The sequence below is a fragment of the Aptenodytes forsteri genome, unplaced genomic scaffold (assembly GCF_000699145.1).
Source record: "Aptenodytes forsteri isolate BGI_AS27 unplaced genomic scaffold, ASM69914v1 Scaffold5, whole genome shotgun sequence".
Lineage (NCBI taxonomy): Eukaryota > Metazoa > Chordata > Aves > Sphenisciformes > Spheniscidae > Aptenodytes > Aptenodytes forsteri.
In genome coordinates, this window is record NW_008795672.1 from 1,456,805 (window position 1) to 1,469,961 (window position 13,157).

Consider the following 13,157-nt stretch of genomic DNA (forward strand, 5'->3'; position numbering starts at 1 on the left):
GAGATCACGTTCGATTTTTTTTTTTTATTATTATTATTTTTTTCAGCATTCTTGCAACTTTTCCCTTAAAGTATAGACCTGTAAACTGGGAAAATTGTACAGTGCACTTAATTGTCCAATCTGAGCAGTCTTATTTTATACTCAACCTCTGTACCTTCGATTAAAGAAAAGGTACAGACATCACAGGCAGAGTCAAGTGCTATTTGAACACCAACCGGGGCGGGCGCTAGCTTAAGAATAAAACAAGGAATCCTCTTCCACGTCAACACAAATAGCACACAGAGCATGGGAAAAAAAAAAAAATGAAGGACAACTTTTAGGGAGCACAGACAGATACTGCTACTCTTTTGCTTTTTTTCCTCTTTTTTTTTTTTTAAATTCGCCGTTGCTTCTTCCGAGCGTCACATTAAAGGCAAGTCTTAATAGTTCATAGTTAATCATCACTGTGTCGATACTAGCTTATACACCTGTTCTAGTTTTAAATGGCAAACAGTACCACATTGTGCTAATAAATCACAATTTTTTTTTTTTTTCTTTTTTGCTCCTCTATCCGTTACACTCGGTAAAATATTATTGCCAGTCTTTTTTTTATTTTATTTTTTTATACGGTATACACGAGGTCTTAAAGTTTATAATTTGATTGTCAGCTTGACAACCAAGTGGCTCCGGATTTATTTGTTTTGGTGTCAGTTTCAATAAAAGGTATTATTAAAAGTAAATATCTTCATAAAACGGATTTCCTTACTTGTGTATTTAATGGCGTTGAAGGGCCTCTGCGCATTTCACATTCTATTTAATCATCAATGGGGGGGGAATAAAAGTTTGTGGGGGGGAAAAGGTCCTATATTTCGTTTTAAGCTCTCTCCAGGAGCGAAGCGGGTTTTTAGACTGGTATGATCAGTTCGGGTTTAAAAAAAAATAACAATAATAATAAAAGGCAGGGGAGAATGATGATTAACTAGGACTGAGCGGGTCATTTCTTTCTCTTCCTTAGTTTTCTCTTTCCTCTTCGTTCTTAGGTAGCCGGCGTTGTAAGAGACACGAGACGGACTCGCACGCTCGGTGGGAGAGCCCCCCCCCCGCGCCCGACGTGGAGACGAGCTACGCGTGGAGGACGAGCAGAAAGGAGCCATCGGCATCGGCCGCGACAGATCCAAGGCACTCAGATTATTTTTGTGTGTGTCTGTTTTACACCCAACGCTAATAGAAATTTACCTCTTTCTGACTGGTGGCGGTCGGTTACTTTCCAATTAAAGGCCTTTTTTTTTTTTCCTAATGGGTACTCTTTCTCCAATCGGTGGGTTTATTCTTTTAAGACAGCAATCTAGCTAACGCAACGCTTCTTCGGTGCTATCGGTCCTGTCCGTAGAAGGTTACCCAAAGCATGTTTTCCTTCGCACGTCACAAAACAAAACTGTACATGATATGTATTACAGGATGTATGCAGCATGGTCGGTTTTGTTTGCTCTCGGGTTTGGTTTTGTTTCGCTTTTCTCTTTTTCTTTTTTTTTTTTCCTTTCCTCTTTTTTTCTTTTTTTTTTGCATCTGATGGTTTTCCAGTAGCCGCCCGTCTCGCTGACCACCTCAAGCCAGCAGGTCAGGGCAAACTAAGTTTCCAGGTTGTTAACTCCAAAGTCATGTTCCGTGGCTGGGTATTAGAAAAAAAAACAAAAACAAAAAAACCAAAACAAAAAAAAAAACCCAACATACACAACATGTAAATTATTGCACAAGAGAAAGGCTCAAAGTTTGCGTAAAATGCAATAGTATTGCCCCGATACAGATCATGCATTCAAACGGTGAGAACAAAAAGAAAATAAACAGGGTGTGCTGGTGACAAGCACTTTCCGAATATCCTTAGCTTCCATGATTTCCATCACAAGGGACTAGAAAACCTCTACGGGGACGCGGGATGGGGAAGGGATGGGGGTGGATGGGGGGGTACGAATATACCTCTATTCAGTTTTTATCTCGTTATTCAAGACTCGATCACTGTGCCATTTTTTCATGTGTTTCTCCAGGGTACTGTACACGCTAAAAGGCATCTTACAAATCTCGCATTTGTAAACGTCCTTTCCCACCTGCCCGTGTGTTTTCATGTGCCGGGTGAGCTTGCTACTCTGGGCGCAGGCGTAGTTGCAAAGCTCACACTTATACGGCCTCTCGCCCGTGTGGCTCCGTCTGTGGACGGTGAGATTACTACAGTTCTTGAAGACCTTCCCACAGTACTCACAAGTGTCGCTGCGTCTGCCCTCTTTTGAGCTGGGCCTGCCAGGGCCCGGGCCACTAATATGGGGGGTGCTCCCTCCGCTTCCCGTGCCGCTGCGGCCTGAGATCCCTCCGTCCAGCTCGCCCGGCGGCGTGGAGAAGCGCAGGCTGCCGTTCTCCGAGGAGTGCTCGGAGGAGGAGGCGAAGGGCGATTGTCGGGAGTCGCCGAAGCTGAGGAAGGGGTCCTTCAGCTGCCGGGAGGCGGCGTAGCCCGCCAGCCACTGGGAGTAAACGTTCTCGGTGTTGGGCATGGCGGCGGCCGGCAGGTCGAACTCCTTCTCCAGCTTGATGCGTTTGGAGAAGGGGCTCAGGGAGCTGGGGCTACCCAGCAGCAGCTTTTTGGACAGGCCTCCCGAGGCGGACTCCCCCGGGGAGCAGCCCCGGCCGTTGACCGCCCCCTCGTCGATGCGGTCGGACTCGCCGGCCACCGAGTCTTCGTCGCAAGTGTCCCTGTGCGCCTCAGGCTCGGGGAGGTGGCCCCGCTTGTGTTTCTCCCCCAGGACCTGGTGGAAGGCCTCGCTGAAGTGCTGCATGGAGCTTAGGACCATGCCCTGCATGACGTCCGGCATCGACCGGCCCTCCTCGCCGGCCCGCGAGTTGTTCTCATGGTGGCGGGCCGCCTCCAGGCTCATCCCCTCCTCCTCCTCCTCCTCCTCCTCCTCCTCCTCCTCCTCCTCCTCCTCCTCCTCCTCCTCCTCCTCCTCTTCCTCCTCTTCCTCGTCCCCGTTCTCGGGGATCATGTTGGGGTCGTTCTCGCTCTTGAACTTGGCCACCACGGACTTGAGGGCGCTGCTGGCGCTGCCCACCAGGTCGCTGGTGCCCGGCTCGGGGGAGCTGGCGGTGGAGAGCCCGTCGTCCGACTTCACCGTCATGGGGGAGGACTTGTGCATGTGGGTCTTCATGTGGCGCTTCAGCTTGCTGGCCTGCGTGCAGGCGTGGTCGCAGAGGTTGCACTTGTAGGGCTTCTCCCCGGTGTGGCTCCGGCGGTGGACCACCAGGTTGCTCTGAAACTTGAAGGTCTTCCCGCAGAACTCGCAGGACTTGGACTTCATGGGCGGCTGGGAGGGAGGAGGAGCGGACTGCAGAGGAGGAAGGGGTGGCGTGGCCAGGAACGGGGGCTTGCTGCCGGGCTGGAAGGGCTGCAGCAACCTTTGCATAGGGCTGGGCCGGCTCGGGGACAAGGGCGGGCTGGAGGTGTTGCCGGCCAGCTCCCGCAGCCTCCGGGAGAAATCCATAGCGGGGGGCTCCATCGCCATGGGGTTCAGTCGCAGCACCCTGTCAAAGGCACTAGGGTGATGGGTGGCCAGAGCCATTTCTTCCGCACCCAGGCGCTCAATGCGATGCGGATCCAAATGGTGCCTCGGGGGAGGGCTAAAGAGGGGCGGCGTGGGTGGGAAACGCCCTTCTCCCAGCCCCGACGCCTCCCTCGAGACCGAGCCGGGTATTCTGAGCAGGTTAAAAGGGTTATTGTCTGCAATGTGAATCCCGTGGAGAGGTGGCTGGGAAGGGCACTCTGCACCTAGTCCTGTTGGGATACCAACCCGTGGCGTCAGGGGGCTGCCGTGCTCGCTTTCTAGGTAGATCCGTAAGCCGTGCGTGTTCTGTGCGTGCTGCAAGAGGAACCAGGCGCTGTTGAAAGGCTGTTTACAAGTCGTACACGTGTAGCTGCTGGGCTCGTCTTTACCTGCAAGATAACACAACAAGCAGCGTCAATCTCCGGCCGCCCACCGGCGGGCAAGAGCTCGCCTCCCCGCCTAAGCTCCTCTCCTCCGGGACGCTCAGCTGGGAGCTGGGGAAGGGACGTCCCAGCTCAGGCGCAGGCAGGGGAAGGGGGACGGGAGGAGGCGAGGGGTGCGATGGGGAGGTCCAAACCCACCCGAAACGCGCCCACCTCCTCCCGCCATCCCCAGTCCTGGGTTCAAAACCGAACCCTGGCAGGTAACCGCAGCAAAAAAAAGCTATAAAAAAAAGACAGATGATTCAGTCAATTGATGCCAGCTACGACTCGGCAGACTTGATGCTGCAAGAGGCTGCTAACATTTAAATTGGAGAGAAATAAATAAATAAATAAAGATAGACAGATAGATAGATAGATAGATAGATATAAAATAAATAAATCCCCTTCTGAAAAGCACTCCAGAAAACCACGTACATCGGTTCAAAGCAGCAACCCAAAGCATCACAACTGCTAGCAAGCTGGGCAACATCACGTTATTAGCCTTCTCCTTATTTTGAGAGACTAACAATGTGTACAAAATTAGGCAGCATCTCGTGCTCCTTAGCAGAGATTCGACTCTGGGGCAAAAAAAAAAAAAATTTAAAAAGAAAATGAAATAAAATAGTGTGCGGGACAGGGAGAGGGGAAGGCAGGGAGAGCAGCAGCTCCGCCAGGGAAATAGCTGGAGGGTGGCCAGGAGGCCTGGCCGAGCGCCCTGCCGGAGCCGCATTATTTCTCTTGCACTGAAAAGAAGCTGAGGATGGTAAATGCCACTTTGGCAAGTAGCGAGCTAACTCTATTTCATGATAATTTATTTTTGGAGATAACACGGACATTATAAAAGAGCAACCAACTAATAAATAACTAAACAAAAAGCCGGCTAATAATGACAGCAGAAAGCAGCCCCTTCTAATATACGGCAAAACAAGGGGGATGAATAACTTTTTGAGGGCTGCCCACGAGGAAGGAGTGGCGTGACATATGGCGAAGGTGAGTGCGCTTTTATTGATTACTGTAATTTCGCGAATAATTCACTTCCACCCCCCTATGGATGTCTTTTACTAAATGCTGGTAAACTGAAACCGGAGCTAAGAGGAGGATAAAAATTCATTTCCAGCCCTGCCCAGCAGTTCTCATAGAGCTGCTGTTTAGTGATATTTGAAACAAAAAAACACGCTCTTGAGGCCTGAATAAACCGCAGGAGCCCTCCAAAGACATCAGTGCTTGGGGTGGTACCTGCCCGCACCACGTACCCCTGCCCTGACCCGACATCTACGTCACGAGGCATCTGCTCCACAGGCACCACTCCTGGGTAAACGTCTTTACATGCTGCACTGAGAGCTGCCCCCATTAGGTTTCCCCTGTTTGCCTGATACGAAGGAAAGGAAAAGAAAAAAGAAATGAGGCAGATTTGGAAAGAAAACATCGCTTTTTCTGCGCCCATCTTGCTTCCCATCTCACTTGGGAGGAGGGGAAAAAAAGCTTCGTGTGGGCATTTTTGTTCTCCGGCGAGCTGAATGGCGATTTGGGGATACGAGAGGCAGGCAGCCCGCAGCGCCGGCTGTAGCGCCCCGTCGCAGCTTTCCTCCCTGCCTCCCAGCTCTGTGGTTATTCTACGTTTGGCCTGACAAGCTGAATCAGGCGAGTACAAAGAGACTCGGCCGTCTACAGCAGGCATTTAACACTTTAATCACTTTAAAAGCCCTCGGAATAATAGTTAACGTTTCATCCTGAAGCCGGTGTCGGAATAAAATGCATTGCGGTGTTTAGTATGTGCCAGGCATGCGAGCGCAGAGAAATACTTAAATCTGCTGAAATTAGAGGGAAATTCAATTGGACTTTCACATTCCTATGCTCATTTGTGAGCCAGGGAAAAAAATCTTAAATAGGAAAATTTCATCTTGCTTCGCCGTAATGAAGTGGAAGTTTTTAACACCACGGTAGGAGCTAACAATGTAACGCTACCTCACCTCTCTACCTTATAGATCAGGTCAGAGAAAATAGCATTTTATCTTATAATGAGGATACAACATCGAGCGTTCGCTACCACATTTTAGTATTCCCATCAACTAGATATTCTAGATCATAAGGGCAGCTTGTGTAATCATAATGTCAATGAGAAGGGCTGTTACGACTGAGACTAAAGATTACATGGAAAAAGCTGCTTTGAAACTGGTAATTATTACCAGTCCACTAATAGCAAATGATGCATTACAGTTTCACCGTATAATCTGTATTTCACTCAGCTCCTGCCAGTACAGCCTTATTATATTACAGCGCTCACAAATTCTAAATTCCTAAACTACAGTCATCAATAAATGTGTTACTTGCCATAATTTGCAAAATTACTTTGTTCATAACATCTTCGACTGCTATAAAGACTGGAATTGATTTCCTGCATGGCAAAATTAGGGCTACATTGATTTAGTGGAGTGTAAAACGTAATATTACTCTTCATTTGTTTGCCTGAAAAACAAGTTTTCAATTCAGTGTCCGCATTTGGTAATCAAGATAATAATTTAAATTTAAAATCATGTTTATGTACAAAACTTCCCTAAACAACCCACCATTTTCAAGGGAGCAACATAAAACCAGGCAATAAAATAAAGCAGCGAAACAGTTAAAATCCACCAGCTATTTGCCTCCACCTCCTGCTTTGAAGAGACATGATTTCTAATTTGTCTATTAGTGCTTGATTAATTATGAAGGCTATTGACTGACCATATCACCACCTAGAGATACGTTCCAGTCTGATGCAGCCTTGCCAAACTGCAAGAATTACGGCGCTAATCCACGCGTTGCCCACCAGCGGCGAGACGGGTCCTTAGACCGCCCCGGCAACCCCTGGTTTTGGAAGGGACTCGCCTTTCCTTCCTCCCATCCCACCACCATGCTTTTTGGTACAGCGTTCGGGTCCCCCCAAAAGCCGGATGGGATTGTAGGACCCGAAGGCTGTGGATCCACTGATGTCTCCTAGCTATGGGCCAGCCTCTACGTCCACACGGGCTTCCCAGCTAAAGCATCCGGGCAAGACCACGGGCAAGTGAGGAAAGCACAGCAGGAAGATGCAGTAGCCGGTGCTGGCCAAGGACAGAGCCGGAGAAGGTCCCACGGGGCTCTTGGTGCCTCATCATCCACCGGGGCAATGTGATGGGACGTGTTATCCAAAGCAGCGTTGCAACGCCATCGGAGCTTTCGGCCGATTTCCAAGCGGCTGGCGGGAATCCCTCAGATCGAGATGCGAAGAGGGTCACTTCTGAACCAGCCCTCCTCAGCCACCGGCAGCGGGGCTGGAGCCCATGTCCTCGGCTGCTTTGCATCAAGGAATTTAAGGGCAAAAGGGCCTGCCAGCTCTTACTCTCTGACCTTTCCTGCATGGCCACCGGCAGCGGAGCTGGAGCCCATGTCCTCGGCTGCTTCGCGTCAAGGAATTTAAGGGCGAAAGGGCCTACCAGCTCTTACTCTCTGACCTTTCCTGCATTACATGTCACTCAGTTGTCCTGTGCCGTGGCCAACGCGATGTGTCTTTGAGTAAAGTGTAACCTCCTCCAGCCCCGCGAACAGTCTTTAGGGCAAAGCATGAAATCCCAGTGAAAACCGTTCAAACCAGCTCAGAAGACAAGACGAGCACCCACTGCTTGCCACCACAGTCAGTTCCCACAGCTAACCACACTCACAGATGGGTACTGGGGTCCACCCGAATTTCTCTGGCTCCAGCCTCTACCCGTTCTCTTCTTCTGTTGAGGTTTTTTTTTGGCCGACACACTGAAAAGCCCCTTAGTAGGCAATGTGCCCCCCCACACACCCCAAGGGTACTTGTGCACCCTGAAATCAAGGCACGCTTCAAAATACAGTTATTTTTTCATCCTGAAGCCACCCCTCCATCCTCCTCCACTACACAAGGACCAGCCTAGCCCTTCTCAGCCCAGCATCATGCTGGGAAGGAGTTGGTTTTCCGCTAAGCCTCCCGCAGAGCTGCTGTCTTCTGGGGTACCGCACCCTGGATCTGTTCGCACAGCCCCAATTCCCCTCTTCTAGCCAGGCACCACGGCAGGCCGTACCCAACCGTGCTCTCAACACACCCCGCCTGACAGTCTTTCCAAACCACCCCATAAACCCATCCCTGTTGCTCTTCATCCGTCCACCCGCCTCTGCTTTATCCACAACACTAATCAGTCATAATTGCATATTCTTTTCTAAACCACCAACGAAATGCTACCCACCGCTGCGGCTCCCAGGAGCCCCTGCTGACCTCTCCCATCCACCGAAGCTTCTCCAGCTAAGCCCCCGCATTCCCAAATCTGTTGGCCGGCTCTTAATCGCCCGTGGTAGCGATACCGCCCAGTGCTCGGTCTTCCTACACACAATGTCACGCAGCACCGCATCCAACGCCTTGCAGAGTCTATTTCATCTACATTTATCAACCAAAGTTGTCATCTGGAAGAATGAAATCAGGTTTATTTGACAAGATCTATATTCCATAAATCTAAGTTGAGTGGCATGAATTTCTATCCTTTAATTCTTTATCAATTGAATCTTACATCATCTCTTCAATTATTTTGCCCAGAAGAGATAAGCAAAGTGTTGCCAACTCTCCCACCGTTACCCCGACCAGCTCTTGACAGCATCTTCCCAGTCCGTAAGCTTTATTAAAAACCAACATCGCATGACAACTCTTTAGGGATTCTTGGGTGCAAGTTGTCAGGGCCTTTTCATTTAAAAATGTTTATCTCCATTGGACCTTGTATAAAATTCTCCTTGGTTACTAATGAGCTAGAAAAACCGTCATCACCCGCCTATGATACAGAAATATAACACTGCTGCTTTCCAGGTCTACAGCAGAAATATTTATTAGAAATTTCTACCTTACTGCTTCTTCCATCCATCACTTCTAGGGTTTCTCTTTTGTCTAGGACCCTGAGAAGCTCTCCTCCTCCCTCCATCCTTGCCAAGCACGAGTTTTCCTCGGCACCTTCAGCTCCCCTGACCAGTTCTCTACCCATCACCGTTTCTCACTGCGATTGATTGCTATCTATTTTCCATTTTTTTAATTGTCATATATTGATTTTTTTAATATCTAATTGCTGTTCTCATCTCATCACTGAAGCGGGTGAAGTGGGTTTTGGATTTGGGCCAAAGTTGCCCTCTCCTTCCTGGACAGCTCATCAACTCTTTACAAATAGCTTCCAATTACCATTTGCATTTTTGCCTGTACATTTTTCCTCCCACTCAATCTTACTGCTCATTTTCTTCGTATTTGGGAAATTACCCCTTTAAGAGAATTACATGGGGATACCATGTACCAAATACAAACGCGGGGCCAATATGAAACCTGACTGGTCTCACCCAGTGAAGACTCACCCACCGTTACGTATTTATTCCTTTTCGACATCCCGGCCAGCAAAGGACTAGTGACAGGGCACGGCATTTCACTACAGCACAAATGTTTAGTGTTTCTCAAGTTATTGGCTCCTGCCGAAAAAAAAAGCAGCAGAACAGCTCTTGCCTGCCATGCCCCCAAAAGAAGTGATTTAACCAGTGACACACGAGTGACAGATTTAGCTTCTGATCCGAAAAATATTAACAAATGAGTGCCTTAAAGGTATTGGAGTGCCTTTAAGGGCAGTTGGCACAATTACTCAGTAAAATATGAAGAGATGGCTGCTTTCAGCATTAAGGGGCTTTTTTCATATTAGAAAAAAAGCTGGTTCTTCTGGACTGTGCTCACAGATACACCCGGCGTGCTCAAAGTCCGAGTCGAAGCAAGCCAACATCTCCAGGCACAATATAGCTGGCTCCGAGCAAGACCCACAGCCACGTCCACAGCCACCAGCAGCAAAGCCAGACAAGATGCTGGGGAGAAGACCAGCTGGGAGGAGAAGCTGTCAGCTAGATGCCACTGCTGGGAGGCGGGGGGGCGGCGGGGAAGGATTTCTGGAGCTAGGCATGCAAGTTCAGGCATTGCCAAGTGAGTAATGGAATAATCTGCATGTGTGTGCCAATGTGCTTTGGAAGAGCTTCCTTCGTTTCTCAAAAGTCAGGGCTGGATCCAGGAAAGCTGCTCGCCGGACACACCAGCGCTTTACGGAAGAGCAACACTGAAACACCACGTGCAGCATCCTCTCAGTGCCCCTATCCGAAACAGGCAGCCCATAGCGCAGGACGTCGTTCGGGAAGGACCACCAGATTAAGGAGCGAGATATTAATATAACGTGTGTTTTACCGCAGGGCATCGTACGGGCTGCCCACAAACACGCAGTATTAGAGACACCCCAGTTTTCCCAGTGTTTTCACAAACAAAACGGCAGCATAAGCAGTGACTGCATACATGCCAATGGTGTTAGCAAGGATTTCATTCACAGCTGCAGATTTACTCCCTCGGAGAAATCCCCGTGCCAGAGAAATCTCTGAGCTGACCAAGATTTGGCCCTCGCTGCCCGGTCGGTCCAGCCCTTGTTCTCGGCAGCATCTCTCCGCAAGCCAGCACCACCAGCCTCGGTGGCTTAGCTCCTGTGTTCTCCTTCACCTTCCCCAAAAAACCCGCACGTGTAAGCAAAGCCAAGGCGTCTTTTCCGGACCACCTGCACCTACAGGGCACGTACATACCTTTTGCTATCAAACTGCAGAGAACAAAAGTTAAAAGCGACTCAAACACCTGCAACCTGCAGTAAGCACCCCCCTCTCTTCTGCTCGCCACCAAACAATTATCAGAGGAACAGCCTGAGCCAAACCCAGGAACTTCTTTATTCAGCTTTAATGTTAACTGACTGCTTGATTTTTGGACTGATAAATTTGGAGTTGTTATGGTATTTAAAGGGGGGAAGAAAAAAAATTGAGTTAATTGTTACCACTTGTACTTGCTTCAGTTCTTCTCCATCTGGCTTGTCAAATATCTCTTTTTTTTCCTCTCTCTCTCTTTTGGAAATCCGTACTGTTGAAATTCCTTTCAATTGAAAACTAGAGAAGTGAAACGGTTGGGACGCAGGAAGCGTCGCAGGGCCGGGAGATAAGTGGGTCCACTCCACGCCTGCAGCAGCCCACTTCTCCCTTGGTAAGAAATAGCTGCTTTGTCGTGACTCACCTTTTCCTGGTAGTCGGTAGCATCAGTTTAGATGGTAAACTGTAACTTTCCAAACAAAATTTTTCCTTCTTGCACTAATTCTTCCTCCCGATTCTCCAGATTGCAAAAGGCGCGTTATTAGCCTGGTCCGTCATTAACCAGTCATAAGTAGCTGTTAGCACTGTTAGCATCAGCATTGTCACTGTTGTTGTCATAATAATTATAATAATAATAATAAATAACAGCAGTAGCTGCATTTATGTACAACAGGGTACTTTCTCTCTAATCTTTTCTCTTTATCACTAGATGAACTGGATTCAGAAACACTGAAAAAGGAAAATGTCCCCAAAACTCTCTAGGAAGCGACGTAGCATTGCTTATGAAACGAGAAGCACCGTTGCTGTTGTGCACTTGAAGAATAAAATTCTGCCAATCAAGTCCACGTTGTTTATGAACAGGCCTGATGGCGGGTCCTGGGACCGGCTTAGTTGTGAAAATGTCAAAAAACTAGATGTTTTGCTTTGTGGAGCCCTCGGCACCCCGTTTGCCATCTTTACCAGCCTCTCCTTACCTACAACTTATTGATAAAAGACTTATATTCAGATATTCCTGAAAATAATTATTTTTCCCGCAAATTCAAACTCCCTGAAATCAGCTGAATAAAACTGGCCAAATATTTTCTAAACCGAGTATCAATAATGCCATTTTTTCATTACATCTCCTTTTAAAAGCCCTTCTTTTGAAGAAGAACCAGGCCAAAACGCTAACGCCATGACCCAAACTTCAAAAAGAAACCCAAGCGACAGCAATTATAAAAACAAAGGTACAGCTGGCACTGCCTTGCCATTCAAAGATTTAGACTGGAGTCAGGAACTCCATGAATTCACCTTTTTCTCCCAAAGCCAAATTTTCATCGGGTTTTGCAGCACTGCTCAGGTTTCCACAAAACAGAAGTTTTTTGGGCCTGAGGAAAGAGCGAGTGGGAAGGGACGGAAACAGGGAGGCCAGTTCCTCCCTGCAGAAGAGCAACGTGCAGCATCCTCGGCGGGGGACGCAAGCGGGAGTGGGGAGGGCTCCATCCACAGCCCGGCAGCCGCGCTCCTCGCAACCCTGGGGAAGACCTGGCCCTTGCAGGAGAAGTGCGAACTTCATGGATGACCATTTCGGTTGTAGCCTCAACATATTTTGTGTATTTAGTCATTCTTCTAAGCAGAACCGAACCCGTAACACCTAGTTTTCCCGCAAAAAAAATATTTTGTTAACGACAAGCAAAAAAATGCATGGTTTGCCGGAGCCTCGGTGGGGAGGCGCGGGGTGCTGGGGTCCCGCCGGAGCACGCCAGCGCTGCCAGGCATACCAGCCTGACCTCAACGTCTGTCGCCATTTTCAAGGCGATTACGATTTGGCCACCAAAAAAACCTGCTTCGAGCTCCAACTTGGCAAGTAAGGTATCAGGCTGCGACTGATTTTGTGCTTTTTTAAAACTTAAGGGGGGTGGAAATCTGTCGCATCTTGATTAGCGAGGAACGGAAGAAACCTGCCGTCGGAAAATAACGTTGTGCTTGAAATTCAGCTTTGAATGAAGTTTTTAAAAGAAACCCCTCAAGCAAAGAAGAGCTGATCACGCACACGTATGCACCCTATGCAGTAACGCTACGGGGACGGAGAAATACAGGCGATGCAGACTGCAGCATCACATGGGTAGTAGCTCCATTAACTTCAAACACCGGCGGCGGGACCTAAAGGGTGAACTACACAGCGCTGTCAGCCCCATAGGAGGAACTCCTCACTGATACCATCTCGTTTCGCTAAAAATATCATTAGCGAAGTAACCAACAACCCAGACGCGCAGGCTTCCCCGCCCGCCTCTCCCGGACTGCCTCTCCCGAGCGCGGGCACGGGGATTGTAAATGACTGGACTCAAACAGGAGTGACATCGCTGGGATGACACCTGCTGAATCAGCTCTTCTGGACCTACCTGGCAGCAGGTGTGTCCCCTGCTGGAAGGTCCACCTGGGCTGTGACCCACCAAGGACCAAGCCTCATCTAAGCCCTGCCCCGAGAAGAGCTTCAAAGCCCTTTCAAAGCCTAACCTGACTACCCAGCAAACGA

General features: G+C 48.9%; 1 protein-coding gene across 1 annotated transcript in view; it reads right to left on the reverse strand.

Annotated features, from left to right (window-relative positions):
• The window catches only part of BCL11A (B-cell CLL/lymphoma 11A), a 74,209-nt gene that overhangs the window by 5,622 nt on the left and 55,430 nt on the right, over nt 1-13,157 (reverse strand). Inside the window, 1 exon segment of the mRNA XM_009282511.1 lies at nt 2,234-3,952. Within this exon segment, the coding sequence (XP_009280786.1) occupies nt 2,234-3,952 (1,719 nt within the window).